General features: G+C 44.1%; 1 protein-coding gene across 1 annotated transcript in view; it reads left to right on the plus strand.

Annotated features, from left to right (window-relative positions):
- The window catches only part of LOC1272280 (carbonic anhydrase-related protein 10), a 71,144-nt gene extending 57,472 nt beyond the window's left edge, over nt 1-13,672 (plus strand). The window contains exons 3-8 of the mRNA XM_061663298.1: nt 467-517; nt 9,128-9,264; nt 9,348-9,560; nt 9,628-9,945; nt 10,043-10,226; nt 11,983-13,672. Coding sequence (XP_061519282.1) covers nt 467-517; nt 9,128-9,264; nt 9,348-9,560; nt 9,628-9,945; nt 10,043-10,226; nt 11,983-12,005 — 926 coding nt within the window. The 3' untranslated portion in view covers nt 12,006-13,672. The remainder of the gene's footprint in view (nt 1-466; nt 518-9,127; nt 9,265-9,347; nt 9,561-9,627; nt 9,946-10,042; nt 10,227-11,982) is intronic.
- The last annotated feature ends 3,137 nt before the right edge of the window (nt 13,673-16,809 follow it).

Below are 16,809 nucleotides of genomic sequence, written 5' to 3' on the forward strand. Positions count from 1 at the left end.
GAATAGATGGTGCGTAGAGATCTGGCGCTCGCCACACTTCTAGAGGATCTGCCGTAAAGTGATTTCCCTCCAACAAACCCAGCTTGGTAGCTGCCGACGAAATTTGTAGCAAGGGGCGCAAGTCTGCAGCACCGGGGAATCCGTGTTGAATGTTTATTTGATTATAAAATTGTATTTCCAGCTATTTTCAACCCTTGTTGCAAATAGGTCATAAGGACAGTATGCGTTTTTATCAATTCTTCCTTTTGTTATGTTTACATACACCAGAATCTTGCTCTCTCTCTCTCTTTCTCACTGCCTCTCACTTTTCTGTCTCGTGCTAGACATAAACGTTGACCATTTCATTCGATACTGAAACCGCTGCCAAATTTATTCGTTCCGCTTGCTTTCGGTTAAACTAATTCCTACACAGCTCACTATCACGATCTCATTCTCGCCTTCCCACTCCTTTTTCTTTCTATTTCAGCAATATCTGCGGTCAGCTGGGAGGAATGGTGGACGTACGATGGCATCTCGGGTAAGTGTGTTTCGTTTGCTTATTATTCACAACAAAACTTACCTTTGCTTCGTTTTGCACACGAAACCGAAAACTCCGTTTGCTCCGCTGTTGACAGCCGTTTGCGTTCTCAGTGTGTGTGTGTGTGTTCCAGACACGGTTTTCTATCCTTGACGCTGCGACGGAAGAAGAAGTCTGCCGGAGCCGTTCAAATGTTCGGCATGTGATTGTTTTCTCACAATTAATTTTAATAATGAATAGGATAAGCTCATCGCTGCTGAACGGTTTGTGGACGGTGACGGGTGGGCCAAGGGTAAGCCAAGCCTGCACACAGCACCGCCAGGGCTGGTTGGTTGCCATTTATCCATTAAATCCAGCACAGCAGGCAGCTCGTTTAGCTGTTTCCGTGCCCCGAAGATAACCCGTGGTTCGAATGGTAGCTTTGGCTAGTTATTCAATGAGCAGCTATCGGTGTGCTTTTTAAGGCATGGTTTAAGATGCCATGCCAGCATTCAGTACAAGATTGTGCTAAGTAGAATATGCTGCAGAGAAGCACCGGTTGAATTGTGTAAAGTAAACAAAATTGATGGCATACAATTGTCCTGCTCCGATGGTCGGCAAAGTCTGGCCAGCGAGCTACATCTATCTAGCTTGCATGGCCATTTGATTGGGATGTGACTAGATTCAAAACAGGATAAGCTTTGAGAAACAAAATACAGAACATAAAGGATTGAACGAAACTGTTAAACAGGCATTTCCCACGTTTTGTTGTAATGTGCATATTTAATTTCAATGCGAACTGGATATGTTTTGCGTATGCGTTAAATTGATTGTTGAATACTTGTCCATCGATTAATTGTTGCAGTTTTGACCCAATAGTTTTAAAATGTCTTCACTTGGTACAGAGTGATTTCTCACTTGTTGCTCAATAATGCTGTTATTGACAAAATTGAGATTTATATTTGATGTGGCTTTATATGGGTAGACCATATTGGAACACTTAAGAAGGTCAAGAGGATTGATTGATGGTTTTTAAACGTATTTCTGAACGTGTTGTCGTAAGTGGTTCTGGTTGATTTAACAGTCTGAAAAAAATTCTAGCGGAACACAATTCTAAGCTAATTTTGTGCTCCGTATTTTGGTTAAAACCCATTGAAAACCATAGTTTTAATGGAATATTTTGTCACTTATTCAACGGATGTTTTAGGAATGGAATTACAAAATTTACACGTTGACATATGCTCGAAGTTATGCAGAAATATACTTAGTTGTTATGACAAAAGATCTGCAATTTCGTAGTTTTGGCACCGTATTTACAGCGTTAACAAAATATTCCTTAGGAAATGCTTAGGATTTCGGAATAATATTGATATATGTAACAAATTAGTCATGTCTTTCCGACTTCATTTAACAGTAACAACTAAAGTGCTTCTAAAATAACATTATAAAATTGGATTTTCGCATAGAATGTATAGCTGTCGAACCGATACACACACTACCAACACACTTTAACACGTTTACCGTGAATAGCTAATACAACTGATCGGAGAACAGAATTGCTTCTCATTCAAATTCTGTTGCTCATAAACCATTTTCTGAGGCACTTATCGATCAGCTCACCTTTGATCCAGCGTGGAGCCAACATTGCTGCCCGGGGGCACTTTGCATCCATCGGCACTCTGATATACTGCCCGCCTTACAGATCACATCAAACGACTTCTTAATAGACCCGGCTGCAATCCAACGCAATTATCGCAGCCGATCGCAATCGGAAAGAATGATTATTTTCCACTTCCAGTCCCCGTTGGGTTCGGCGCCTTTCCCGCGACAGGTGTATGCGCCCGCCAGAAGAATGGCGCAAAGGTTGCTCATTTTAATGACAAAATTCTTTTCATTGCAACCACGCCTCCCTCTCCGCCTCCCACGAACGTCCCGAGGCTTGCGCGGCCCGTGACTTTTCGGCACACCCGACTTTTTGTCAGGAATCAATTTCATCCGGCCTGGCAACGATCGGAGCAATAAATGACGCTGCTCCTCGTTCGGGCGCTCGGGCGCGCGGCGCTGCCGTTTAAGGCGACGTTCTGCCACTCGTCTTAATCACTGAGCGTGTGGGACTGGAGCATACCACCCCACAGCACGGTGAAGCATCCGAACAGTGGCGATGACCAGGAGTCTGGGAGCATTATTTTTTATGAAAACGTGCTGCGAGCGCGATACGGCGGTGGGCTAACCGCCCCTCACCATGCTTTCACCTTTTTGCGGAAGGTGGATAATAAAACCGGTAGTTTCTTGAGCTCAGCGTTACCTCACGAGGGGTAGGAAGTGTGTGTGTGTGTGAGTGTGTGTGCCAATAAAAGCCCTCGGAACAGCCGGACGAAAACAATCTACTTCCTTTTTTATTCTTTGCCTTTCCGCGTTGTTGTTGACTACCTTTTTTTCGTTTTCTGGCCCACTTTCGGCTTCGACAGGGGATGAAATTCTTCCTTTATGAGCTTCAATTCCGCGGACCGTTCATTTGCGCTTTTTTCCCCATCGTCGGTGGTGATGGTGGTGGGCAGAGCAGTAAAATTTGCATTTCAATCATTTCGAATCATCTCGCCTGCTCGAATCGATGGGTATCGGCTTCATTTTTTTTTTTTTGTTGTGTTGCTGGGTTTTCATCAAACCTCGCAAACTTATATTGGGTCGCCTGGGTACGTTCGGGAATACTGCTTTCACCTTTCTCCAAAGCGCTCGTTGGTGCCGGCTGCGATAGGTGCCGGCCGATGCTTGCCGCACTACGTTTTTATAACCCGCCAGCACCGAAACAGCGCCGGAATGAAAAGTACTGCGTAAAATAAAATGTAGATTCTAATCAAATTAATTCTTAACCCGTACCGCGCTCAGCGTGATTAGGGGTTTCCTTAAGAAGAACGTTGTTCGTTGTGCATTGGGACACGAAGACGTCGAGGTGGCCTGCACCAAGCTTAAGAAGGTAGCAATCCATCAGCCTTTTCAGAAAACAACAAAACAGCACCACGGCTCACATTGAAAAACAATTCGGACCGAAGGACCGAAAGCTTCGGAACGGGTAATGGGTAAACCTTTTATCCAAACATCGCGCAGCCGGGCGAGTGAAGGAAATGAATTGTTTTTTTTCTGTGTGGATTCGGGATTCTTACAGCGTCGAGATCAACGGTAATGATGTGTTCCATTAGATTGCCTCGAATAGTGCTGACTAATTGCAATCAATTACAGGACGGTTGCAATAATTCCAACGGTTGAGATTAATGGCACACTGCGCCGTTTATTTGGTAAAGTTTACCGGCGGAACAATGTGAAAGAAACAAAACTCTGGCGCGGTCCCAGTAGCGGGAGCTGATAATGCAAAATTAAACTAAACGTTGCAATCACATTGCTGGTGCTGTTAGGTAAAGTTTACTACAAGACACCAGAACAACAAAAACGATAGCAAAGGAAATAGAAGATTTCATGGCGAAATGCATGTCGGTTGGATGGTTTTTTTTTATTAAAACAATACAATTCAGCTTAAAACTATGTCTCTTACGTTACCTAGATCTACCGTTTGTAGGACTGTTGTTTTTTGATTGCTCTTAAATTTTGTTGATATTAATACGTTCATTTTGATTTTCATAAAAGTTGCTGTATACATTATTCAAATGTTTTTTTTTCCAAGTTTTGATAAGAAGCAGGAAAGATTTAATTTTAGGTTTAGCAGTCTTTATCCACCGTGTCGTTTAATAATGTCGTTTTTGTTTTGTCCAGTTCATCCATTCGTCTTTAAATTCATTTTTTTCTACTTCATTAACTTCATTAATAGTCATTGTTTTTTAGGTTTATTGATATGTACATTCTATCTAAGCGTGAGGCTGAATTATGAATATAGTATGTAATAGTGATGGGAGCTCCAGATTGAATTCGTGAATACACTCCGACATTTTTTAATCCGGATACGACTCCAAAATAAATATCGCTTCGACTCCGGGTGCTCCGAACGAATACAGATTCAATTGGCTCCGATTTAATCCGGATTACTCCGATCGAATCTAGATGGCTCGTTTTGAATCCGTATCAATACCGTGCTTAATTTGTATTGCAAAATACTTGCACTACACAAGTAAGCTACAAGCAACCCTGCTAGCTAACATTGCAGTCTTCATAGCCTGGCAAAAAATCGTATGCTGGGATTTCCATAGTTTTCTGGTAGTCTCCAGATTTTTGTTTTGATAAATTTCGTGACCTATAGCTTGCTTCTTTAATACGTTTAGATTCTCTCAAAGATTTCAAAGACCTATAGTTTCCCGTATATGTTTTACCCGTTCCCGTTATTAGTTGGCGTTATCTAGATATTTTTCAGACAAATAACTCAAATACTTTAGAGCAACGTTCAAAAACTTGTTGAACAGTTCAAAAATATTAATTGAATCAAAATTATTTATGGAAGCTATCAATGAATCGTGTGTGTCTGATAGATAAATCACAGTTCACGGGAAACTTATAGTTTGTAGTTAAGTGGATATACAAAGTATAGTGTCACAGTATAGTGCAGATACACGAATTTGAATTAGGCAGTATAGTTATGAGTTAATTGTTATGCATAATTGGATAAGGATGGTGTGATTTACCCAATTTCTTAAAAAGGCTGCACATTATTCCATCTCAAACATTTGACTTTGATTCCATCTCTTGACATTTGATGCATTTGATCTGTTGACTTATTACTAATACACCAATTAGAACACTTAGACATCAAGCGATTTTTTTTTTAGAAAGCGTTAGACCTCAATACTCGTTTGTGAATCACACAAACTATTGCACCAAAGTCCATATAAGACACAAATCGATGCATAGTACTTTTTTGCTCTAACACAAAGATCTTGGGTTTAACAGTTATCTCGTGTAGTTTTACACGCACACACGAAAGCTCAAAGTAAATGGGGCGTTAATTTGGCGACAATGTTTACTTATGTTGGTGTTCTGTTCGAGTATCATCTTGAATCATCTTAAAGAAGTTCTCCCAGCGACAATTCACTTCAAATACAAGGGTTTTACGAATTTGAGAATTCGATAATTAATCAATTATATCTTCACTTCATAAATCACCAGGCAATACCGTTTGAAGCAGGCATTAAAAACAAAAAAAACAAGAATTACATGTGGCATTTTACACATAATGTAAACAAAAACACTGGAAGAGGTAAATGTCAAATCAAGACTTACTCTCTTTACTTTCATTTGTCAAGACGCATCGACCTGTACCCTACATAAACTGGCATTGTGCAGCCGGACTATGTTCGGATGTCTCAGGCGATTGATCAGGGATGCGTCCAGATAGCTTGGTTTCTAGTTGGTTTCTTTATTTACATTTTTTTTTTCTTTCACTATCACTAGCACTAACATTACTATCGCTAATTTCTTATTGATCTAGATCATTTGATGGACTTACAGAATGCATACATTTAGGCGCAAACAGACTAGTTGGTGTGCAGTCGAGTGTGCCGGATGGAACCCAGACTATTTCCTGGCTTTATAATGCGGAAGATCTAGAGGCGTGCTCGTCGATTATGCATTGGCCAATAGTTCAATATTACATGCGTTAAGTAGGTGCTTTAGGAGTAGGTTAAACAGCAGTAGGTTAAAAGTCGAAAACTGGTACCTACGCCTGGAGAATTCAACAATATTCTCTACCCACCTTTAACCTCGTTGCCCGTTGTCCTGGTTTGGGTTTGGAATGGTGTAGTAGGTATCATCAGCTCGTCAAGGATGCGAACAGTCTTCTCGTTGACTGATAGTGTTGTCACCAATTTGATGTGTGCCTGAAGAATTAGGATAGATAAAAATATTATGCAGAGAAACGGCATCCTAATCGAAATAGATGTTGTCTTGGTTTGCTCACACGTTAGCCCTCGATAGTCATTAGAGAGGTGAATGAGGCCAATTGGCTCAAAGTCTCTATAAAAAGATAAAGAAAAAAGATAGTCATTAGCTTGAACTCTTCGAGCAATCGTTTCTCTAGTACATGTTTTATTCTTCTTGAATGTTAAAATAGCAGCTTAAAAAAGTGGCCTCGCTAGCTCGTCTGTAATTAGAGCACACGTCTACAAAACCCATTCCCGCCACATATTCTTTGATTGCAGGGTTGGTCGGTCGTTTGTTGCGACTACCGGTAAAATCCTTGTCTTACATCGAACATCACGGAATGATGTGTTGCCATTTTGTTTACACTGTAAACTATTCCCAACCTATAGCAAGCCCGGATAAATAACCACCGTCAGTGTAGGAGTGCTGTGTGCAGCAAGCACCCAATAATTTCGTTATCCCAATCAACGGTTGGCCCCCGAAAGCGTTGGTGAAGTGGAGGGCGAAGCATTTCAAGCGACCGAAAAACACACAAAAGGTACTACAAGCTTTGCGCCACTCTACGGGCGCACGTGTGTGTGTGAGCGTGGTAGATACAGGGAACGTTTGACCACTACGGCGGCAAAATTGATGGTAGTGTGGTAGTATCGCGCGAACCTGTAGACAAGTACTCGCTTTTGTTACTTTTCAACTTTGCAGCTTCCTCTGCAGCTCCAAACTGGCCACCGGTTTCCCTGCGGTGTTGTGTGTCGGCCACCGCCTTCCACAATAATGGAGACAACGGCGGGCAAACAAAACATCTAACAAAAAAAAGAGGAAGAGGAAGCATCAAACCAACGTAAAGAATTTATGTATATATATATCAGAAAACATGGCTTGAGCCCGGGTCAGGTGATATGGACTTTTAGGGAAGTCATCCTTCCTGCCGGGTAGCCTACGGGCACTCGTCGCTCTCGCCGGCTTTGAAAGGAAGGTTCCAATGAATAGGGCCATCGACTGAGTGTGCCCGCTGTGTCGCTTCCCCTGTGTTCTGAAGTTTTTCTACTATTTTTTTTTCTTGCCGACAATGGGTTTATCATGACAAATGATCGTATCGTCGAACACAGCATCAACAGTCACCGAGCGGAGTGTGTGTGTGGAAGTGGTTCTGGGAGTTTGGGGGACGGGGAAACAGTAGGAACATATCCTTCCTGCGCTGCCCTGCCCTGTGCCAGGTGTGCCAGCTGTACTTTTCTGGTTAAATAAACGTCCAGCGCTGTACGTTTTAGGGCAAAACTCCTTGGAGATATTTGCTGGCCTTTTATCCTGCTTTCCGTTGGATAGTTTTATCATCGTTACGTGAAAGTCTGGGTTTTTTTCCCCTTTTCCTTACTTCCGTGTTTGGATGTGGCTTGCACAAGCCACAGTACGGAGAAATAGGGCCTGGGATCACTAACACTCTCGGGTAGAATAATGGTGCAAGCCAACCTCTAAAAAAGAAAACATTGGTGCCACTCTGCACATTGTTGTGCAAACTCTTCCGAACGCTGAACCATGACCGTTCTTTATGACATTTAATTTCTAAGACATTCCCGTTCAAGTCTTGAGGAAAATTTTGTGCCACCGGATGTGAGCTGCAATTGGTTCCACCAACCTCCCGCCTTTCCAGCCAGAGCCATCTCCAAATATCCATTTTTCGAGCAGCTCCGGCGCACCGAAAGGGATAAATACATAAAAAAAAAGAATAAGATCGGCCAAGTTCACGCCTTGGAGAGGGAAAACACATCAATATATTTCATGCCTGCTCATTGCGAGCAATAACCCCGGTCATATTCGACAACCTATGGTCACGTAAGCGCCCCGACGTGAGTCAGCGCACTGTATCATTGCAGCATCACTTTTCCCAAACGAGGCACCAAGGACCGAACGAGCGGTGAGTGATGTGGGTAACTTCTTGCTATCACATTCAAGAGAAAGGGTGGGGGAGGGGGGGGGGAGCCGTGGAATCGGGTCGGGAGTGGAAATGGAAAAAAGTGACCCGACGGCAATGAAAGGTAAACATTGACCGAAACCATTACGCTCGGGTCAGCATTTTGTTTCTTCGCTTATCGTATGATCTATTTTTCGGCTTTGCGAGCTACGATTGCGACTGCGATGGAGGTAGGGATGGGGTAGGGCAATGAGCTGGAGCCAATCTAACGGCCTTCACCTTTATGGCAGAAGCGACCGCAGCTGCTAAGCGTGGAGGCAAGGAGGGGCAAAAAGTGGCAGCCACTACCGGCAGCCACCGAAGTGCACAGATAAACGATTTATCAAATATTCATGAACTAGCCCAGTCCAAGGTGCTCGAAACATTGAGTGAGAAACGGCCCGGGGAGGGAAGGGGGGAGGAAGGTGCCAGGGAGGTCGTTTGGTGCATTCTTTCCCAGCAGCGTAAAGTGTTCGTTTAACCGCACGATTACTTCATCACCTGCTGAACCGTTTCACGGGCTGTTCCTGGTTTGAATGGTTTGTTGTGCGATGTTGTGTGGAGCAGACATCGAACCACTAGACAGGTAGTCTCTTTACATGGTCTTGCTCACGTTGCAGGCTGTCTTTGGCGATGTACCTTAGCCCTATCAAATGGCAGTAAAACCGTGCAGCAGTTTACAGTTCGTTTTGCTGTCGGAATGGTGTTAGCTAGATTAGGGTTTCCCTATCAACCTGGGACTGGGAAGATACGTAAAAGAAAGAAGAGAGAGAGAGAGCTTAACTGTTTCAACTAGATCTCGTTCTGTTTTGACACACTCACAGGTCCTGCCTTTTGGGGATTAATCAACCCAGAATGGTCCCTGTGCAACAAAGGACGCCGACAGTCACCCGTCAACTTGGAGCCGCAGCGGCTACTGTTCGATCCAAATCTTCGTATTCTGCACATAGACAAACATCGGGTAGGTACCAATCGGCAGGTCGTCTATTCTCGTGATGCAAGAAAAGCAATAACCTCACACCTTCCATTGCCGTCTCAACCTAGATCAGCGGAACGATCACCAACACAGGCCACAGCGTGATCTTTACCGCGGACAACGAGACGTCCTCTGCGTACGGTACGCCCCAGATACCGGTCAACCTGACCGGCGGTCCACTCTCCTACCGGTATCGATTTCACGAGATACACGTACACTACGGACTGCACGATCAGTTCGGCTCGGAGCACAGCGTCGAAGGCTACACGTTCCCGGCGGAGGCAAGACACGCTACCGCACACTGTTTTGTGCAACTCGTACCTAACACGTTTCCCCTCCATTCAACAGATACAAATCTTTGGCTACAACTCGCAGCTGTACGCCAACTTTAGCGACGCACTGTACCGTGCGCAGGGCATCGTGGGCGTCGCCATCCTGCTGCAGCTGGGCGATCTGTCCAACCCGGAGCTGCGCATGCTGACCGACCAGCTCGAGCGGATCCGGTACGGTGGGGACGAGGCGCCGGTGCGCCGGATTTCCGTGCGCGACCTCCTGCCCGACACCGAGCACTACATGACGTACGAGGGTTCGACGACGGCACCGGCCTGCTACGAAACCGTCACCTGGATCGTGATGAACAAACCGATCTACATCACGAAGCAGCAGGTAATAACGTCACACTACCATCGGTTGCCCTCCGCCAGTCTAAGGATATCTTCAAACCTCGCGGGTTTTTTTTTGCTCGTTTTTGTTTTATTCACAGCTTCACGCACTGCGAAGGTTAATGCAGGGTGGTCCCGACCATCCGAAGGCACCGCTGGGCAACAACTTCCGGCCACCCCAGCCACTGCTGCATCGTCCCGTGCGGACGAACATTGACTTTCGAAATAAACTGGAAAAAGGGGGAAAAATATGTGCAACTATGTACAAGGACGTTCACTATAAAGGTAGGAGGGGTTGGGTAATGTGGGGGAAAAAAGAAAATATACAATGACGCTTATATTGCGGCATTAAATTACATTATAGGGAATGGTAGGTAAAGACGGACGCGAACTATCGAATAATTGAATTTTGCGGCATCCAAACTGAAAGTTTGGAAAACAAAAAAAAAACAACACATTTGAAAACATTTTTTGTTGGTAATATATGCAAAAATGGTTAAATTCACGCTCAACACAAATCGTCCACCGTTCAGTCCCTTGTGAATCTATAACTTGCATTGTTTATATTTTCTTCAGTTTTATTAAATACATGAGTTGTCATAATTTTAAACAAAAAAAAAACTGGCGAAAGAACGAGCACTAAAGCAACAAAAAATATTCTGACACCAAATCAGAAAAGAAGAACACTCGAAGGAAAAGATGGACATCGAATTTGTTGATCTATTTAATTCTTTTATAAATTGAAGCTGAATAGATTACATCAAATACCTTAAATAAGGTATAAACTATCCAGCAACTAGAACGAGCATTGAAATAAAAGAGAATGCTATACGCTCTATGCTGATTAGGCACTTCCCAGGACCCAATATCTTCCCACGACTTGGACTACTTCAATCAACAAAAAGAAGAGACATTGATACGAAATCTTTCAGCAATGGATAAGATATTCTATGGGATTACAAATATCAAAAAGTTGATTTCCAACTTGATGAAATAATGACCAGAAGAACCTTTTTGCAAATCCACTTAACTTTCTGGGGTCGTGGACTTTAGTAATTTTCTAATAGGAAGTCCTGAAATGTTATTTTGTCAGCTATTGACAACGTTAAATTAAAGTTCCCGACATTTCAATAATACCTTAGATTGTGTACTCAAAATTGAGCTTGAAGCGGCGCTTACAATTCCTAAATTCACGGCTGAATGGACTGTCTTTGTATTTGGCCAAGAATTATTTTATGTACGTTCTAGGACGTGGAAAGTAATAGGTAATGGTAGAATATATAAAACTACTTATATTTTCAACATTTTCTATAAGTGTCCACTTTACCTTTTATAGTGTCCATCTTTCCCATATCAGGTGTCTTACCCGAACATTTCAAAAATGCACAGAAATAAACATCAAATTCGATATAAATAGAAATGTTGGCTATAACTTACCTTTTTTTATCATAAAGGCACCAATATTTGACAGCATGTCACAATTTTAACCTCCAACTCATCATATTTTGTTTCTAAGGCTGTGATTTTGGACTGTAAGTCGATCGCTTTATTTACCAAATGTAACGTAATGATGAATCTGTTCGTTCCAAAAAATTTCAATTTAAGTTGCGTGCTTATTGATTACCTTAATATTATTGAAAATATAACCATGCCTTTTTTGAAAGATGTAATCCAATGAATAATGTTGGCATGAATTTCCAGGCGTGAACAATGGTTTTATAATTCATGAAATTTTAGTTTTTTTTCTAAAAAACAATCCAAATTACACGGTTTATGAAGTGTTAAATAAAAAGATCATGATTCCTACAAGAAACATTGAAACTGTAAAACATCGTTGACTAAGAGACAAAAATAGGTGCGTTAGTGTAAAAAATTGATGCGCTCTGTCAAAAATTGATACCTTAGTGCCGAAATTTGAGCCAACAACTGTACCGCCCAAAAGTATGCAATACGCATCTCCTTTAACCACTAATGCCAGCGTTTTGTAGTTGTTTCAACCAATTTTTTTTTTTTGTTTTCTTGTACCTCTCTTCGCACACAGCTAATAGCTGGAAACACAACTGAACGGGGGCAGCGCAACGAGGACGAAACGGACGAGCACGATGATACTAGCTTGATCGTGTTCGAACCCTGAAACCTCCTGCCCGGGTTCGGCGTGGATTGCAGCGGGGTTTGCGTGTCCAGGTGTGCTGCGAGTGGATGCTGACTGTCCTCTGCCCGAACTGGTCGTCTGGACGGTGGACGACTGCCACGGCGAGGGTTCAACAGATGACGGCGTATACGGAGCGGGCAAGACGAAACAGTGAGCCATGCGTCAAACAACCACACACACACACGCACACATACACAAAACGGAAACAAAATATCGTTAGATATCACTAATTAAGAGGCTTGTAGATTGGTGGACTATGTGCGAAGAAACAATTGCATGGAATACGCATATCGACGGGGAAAGTGAGTGTGTAAGAAAGAGATGTAGAAGGAGAGAGAGAGAGAAAGATAGCGGCTGAGAGAAAGAAATGAAGAGTGTGAAGACGGAGATGTACTAAAGGTGTAACTGTATACTGTAACCATATCTAGCAATTGTTTAGTATTTTGATGAAATAGTTTTACGCATACGGATAATCCGTTTGCTTTGCGATAGGGCCGATGGGACGCGACCGGGACGTGGCAATAGTGGCTGAGTGTCTTGCCTTTAACAAGCCACGGGCAGCTACTAGCGAAAACGACGAGGATTGACTGAATTTCCCAACCCAAAACCCGCTCCAACACACAATCTAACGTTCATCTGATAATGGGGGTTCCACTTCATTCACGCAGGAGGTAATGTGCTTCGCCTGATATCTAATTCCGACACGGTTCCACAACACAGAGTGCAACCAGTAGGGGCAGTTTGCAAGGGGTCTAGAGGTTCCCTGGAATTTGTAGTCACCGCACTCCGAACTACGCGACCCCATTCTTGCGTGAGTTCATTTGGCTTGATCGGCATCGAGGGCCTGGGCATAGCGAGCTCTCTCTCTAATGGGCAATTCATCGCGAAAGTCATCTCTACATGTGGTCATGGTTCCTGTGTGTCTGTGGTGGGAGAGGGAACAAGGAAGGTGGTAGCATTGCATTGTAAACACGTCTACAACCGCACGGAGCTACCATCATTACCGCCAGTGCCAAAAGACTTCTCTCTGTCTCTCGATTTTCCTGACGCCACTTTATTTGTTTGCAGGTGATGCACCTCGTGCACAGTCACCCGTGTACACACGCTGGATGCAACTGGTTACGGGTTTTGTGGCGGTTGAGGTTCTCTTTTTTGCATAAAACTAGCCCGCAATTACCAGAAGTTTGTCACACACCGGGTACGATTCGACGTATGTGCGACGCTCTGTGTGCAGATCAACCGTTCTGAAAACTTGTTTCAAAATTTGATAGAGCCCACGAAAGCATTCCCACACACACACACAGGCGGTTTCGGGAAATGTAAGATTCACTGGCACTGATAAGAAACGGTAATGGTGTTGGGTGTTGGAAGTACTCTCTCAGGTCCACTCCTCCCCAAAACGTTAGTAAAGATGCCCAAACCCCCCCGATTTCCCATTTTCTTCTGCCTCGGACTGGACGCATTGATGCTAGAGTTTGGCTGGACGGAGGTCACCCACGCGACAGGCAGTTGGTGCCGGGAGTGGTGCCGGGATAGCGTAACCAACGTGAGCACAAAACTACATTTCCCGTCGGGGGGGGGGGGCAAAAAAAGGAGCCGGAGTAAGAAACATATACCACAAAAAAAAACAACTCCAACATCCCAACCCCGAGTGAACCGTGTGGACGCCCCGGAGAACTGAAACTCTATTAAAAGTTTCGAATAATTTGTAAATAATATTAATACAAGCTGCACGCGTCGGTACCAACACACACACACACACACGACCACACCGCCATTGCGGAGAGACTTCCGCGCCAGCGGAGGCAACTGATAGCCTCGGTACCCGGTGGTAATGGTGTGCTTTCTTCGTTTTCGCTACCTTTTTTTTACGCCCAACGTCCTCCGGTTTTGCTGCGACCACTTCCTTTCTGCACGCTGTCGTGGTATAAGGTTTGTGTGTGTGTCTGTGTGTGCCTCGCAACAGGCGACACAGCAAGGTCTCGGGGTTGTTTCGCTACCGGCACCACTAAATTTAAAGCTGCCAAGAGTTGACTATAAACATTAAATATAAATTAAAATCGGAAAAGGAATAGCTGGCACTATCGGACTGGTAAAGCGAATGCGGCAAGTTGTGTGAACCGCTTTGGCCAAGGTATACAGAGGGGAAATGGGCTGTGGGTAGCGAGACGCGAGGGAATGAGAAAAAAAAGATGGCTTAATAAATTCTGTAAAAAAGTAGAAGAAGAAAGAAGAAGAAAGAACTAGCAACAAATAGATGGAACGCCCCCTCTCGGTCGCAGGACGGTGCAACACTGCTGTCTAGGATGGTGATGGTGGTGATCCGAGTGCAGAAAGCGGAATTGTGTGGAAAACATGAGGCAAGGTCTGTGTGTGTGTGTGTGTGTGTATGTGTGTGTGTTTTCTTATACTTCGATGTTTTACTCACTCACCATCGTAAGCAAAACTCTGGCAGCAACACCTTCCGAATATGGAACGGGAGGTTGCTAACGTGCGCGCGAGGTGCATTTTTAAAGTAATTTTTTTTTTTCATTTTTTTTTGCATGCTTCGAGCATGAGCCTGGGGGCTTGGAGGATGTGCCGAAACACGAGGATCGAGTGGTCGCAGGACGCAGAAACTTGTTACGCCCGAAGTTCATCTATCGCTCGGTCGGAAGAGTTGCCGTGCCCGCCCCGTGGCCCGTTTCGGGCGATGCGATCCCTTCTCCTGTGCGTCGGGCGGGGGCGACGACTGAGAGACAGCGTAAAAATATGAAGAAAAAATAAAATATATGTACACATAGAAATGCCGAGTGGAATAATCCTCAAATCACTGGCAATGGGATGTGCGATTATGATGATGCTTTAAAACGAGACTGCTCTGCGCACTTGCAAGCGGGGAGCGTTTTTTTTTTGCGCTCTCGGGTTATATTTTTGATTAATTGTGCTACCGAATGTCGTAGTGAGAGATGAATGCCCACTGTCAAAATGTCTGTCAGCGGGGCGCCTGACAGTATGTGTATTATTCGTTACTTCATTTCATTTTCTTTAGCTTTCATGAAATATGTACTACATTTTTGTGGGTGTTAATTGATTCTACTCTGCAATGGCAACCAACTTTCCCCGTTTTAGCCAATCAAAATCGGGCACAATCTTTTCACTCTCACACACACTGACACACACACACACACACGTCCATACAAGAAATCGGTTTAAAGGGAAGCCATACCATCGAAGAATGAAATGCCGGGTGGTAAACCAACATCCATTCTTCCCTCAGCACTCATAAATCATGACCCCGTGACACGTTTGCTATTTTAGTACTCCTCCTACCGGCACCCTCCCGTCGCACAGCAGTGCCAACAGTGGCCCATAGACTGCACCACTTTCTGCGCACAAGCATGCCCCACTGCTTCAAAGGGCGGAAGCAAACGGAAGGGATAAGGAATGGCTGGCTTCTGCAAACAGAGTTAATGAATTTCAATCATCTGACTCACCCATCGGTGGGGTGGGTGTACTGGATTCGTTCATTCCCGAATTGTTTCACCCATTCTTTGGGTCGCCTTTCGCTCTGCTCGTGTTATCACATTTTCTTTATTTGAGAAGAAGCTTTTTTTTATCTTTGGTTTTGTCTGCGCGAGTGTGCTCATTTCTATCGCCGTGCTGCCGTGCACAAACGGGGTGGGATGCCGAACAATTCAGGTTATCAGTCAGGTGCATCAATCAAACGCTCCGCAGCTTTTGCCAGCGGCCTGTGGGAGATGGGAACGGTGCGAACAGCATGCCAGAGTATTCCGGAGTACAATACAGCTCGCGAATCCAACCGTACCGCGACAGAGTTTGCACCACGGTTCGGGCTTTTGTCGGCGAATGGACAGCGTCATGTTGAAATTATTATCAATAAAGCTATGGAAACCCCATTATCAGATAGTTGTACCCGGGCGATGGCGCTACCTAAGCGGTGAGGAATCCAAGAAGGTCTTCATCTATCAGTGCCCGGATGAACAAAACCTTACTGAACCACACTAGTACGAAAATAGTTTTTGTCCATTTTAAACTGAACACATGCAAATATTTCAAGCTTTAAATTTGATGAAAAAGTAGCAAAAATTCATAAAATGATTTTTTTGTTTCTCCGAAAATTCAAATTTCTGAGCACTCATAGATTGATGGCGAACTTTTGCTGCTACGGTTGCATACTGGCAGGCGTTCTGCAATCTAATGACTGGTTGAGCTGACAAGCTCATCAAGCACGCCCTAAAGTATGCAATCGTACAGCGAGCGTCACCGCATCCTTTTGTCCAACCCGTTTACGCAGCGTTTGCTCGACGGGAACCGTTACTACAGCTTATCAAACACACAGCAGAATTACAACAACAACAACCAAAAAGAAATAACTCAAATGCGCTTGGTCACTGGGCGAAGGAGACTTTCGTCAATTGCTTGCCCTCGTCAATAATCTGCTTACTGTACAATATGGAGCACACCAGAAGGTACCATGGGATGGAAAACATACAAACACGCACACTCACAGCCCCAGCATACCCGATGCATGAGTGCAAATCTTATGACAGAAGAGATGGAGAGCGAGCGTCCTGTAATGAGAGTGATGTAATATATTGAACCGTGGCGTGGCTGTGCTGGTCTTGCTTTGGAATATGGCTGAGGTAAAGCAAACGATGCCATTAACACAGAAGGAACTGCGTGTGTGTGTGTGTGTGTGTGTGTGTGTGTGTG

Source organism: Anopheles gambiae, chromosome X (assembly GCF_943734735.2).
Source record: "Anopheles gambiae chromosome X, idAnoGambNW_F1_1, whole genome shotgun sequence".
In the NCBI taxonomy this organism is placed as follows: Eukaryota; Metazoa; Arthropoda; class Insecta; order Diptera; family Culicidae; genus Anopheles; species Anopheles gambiae.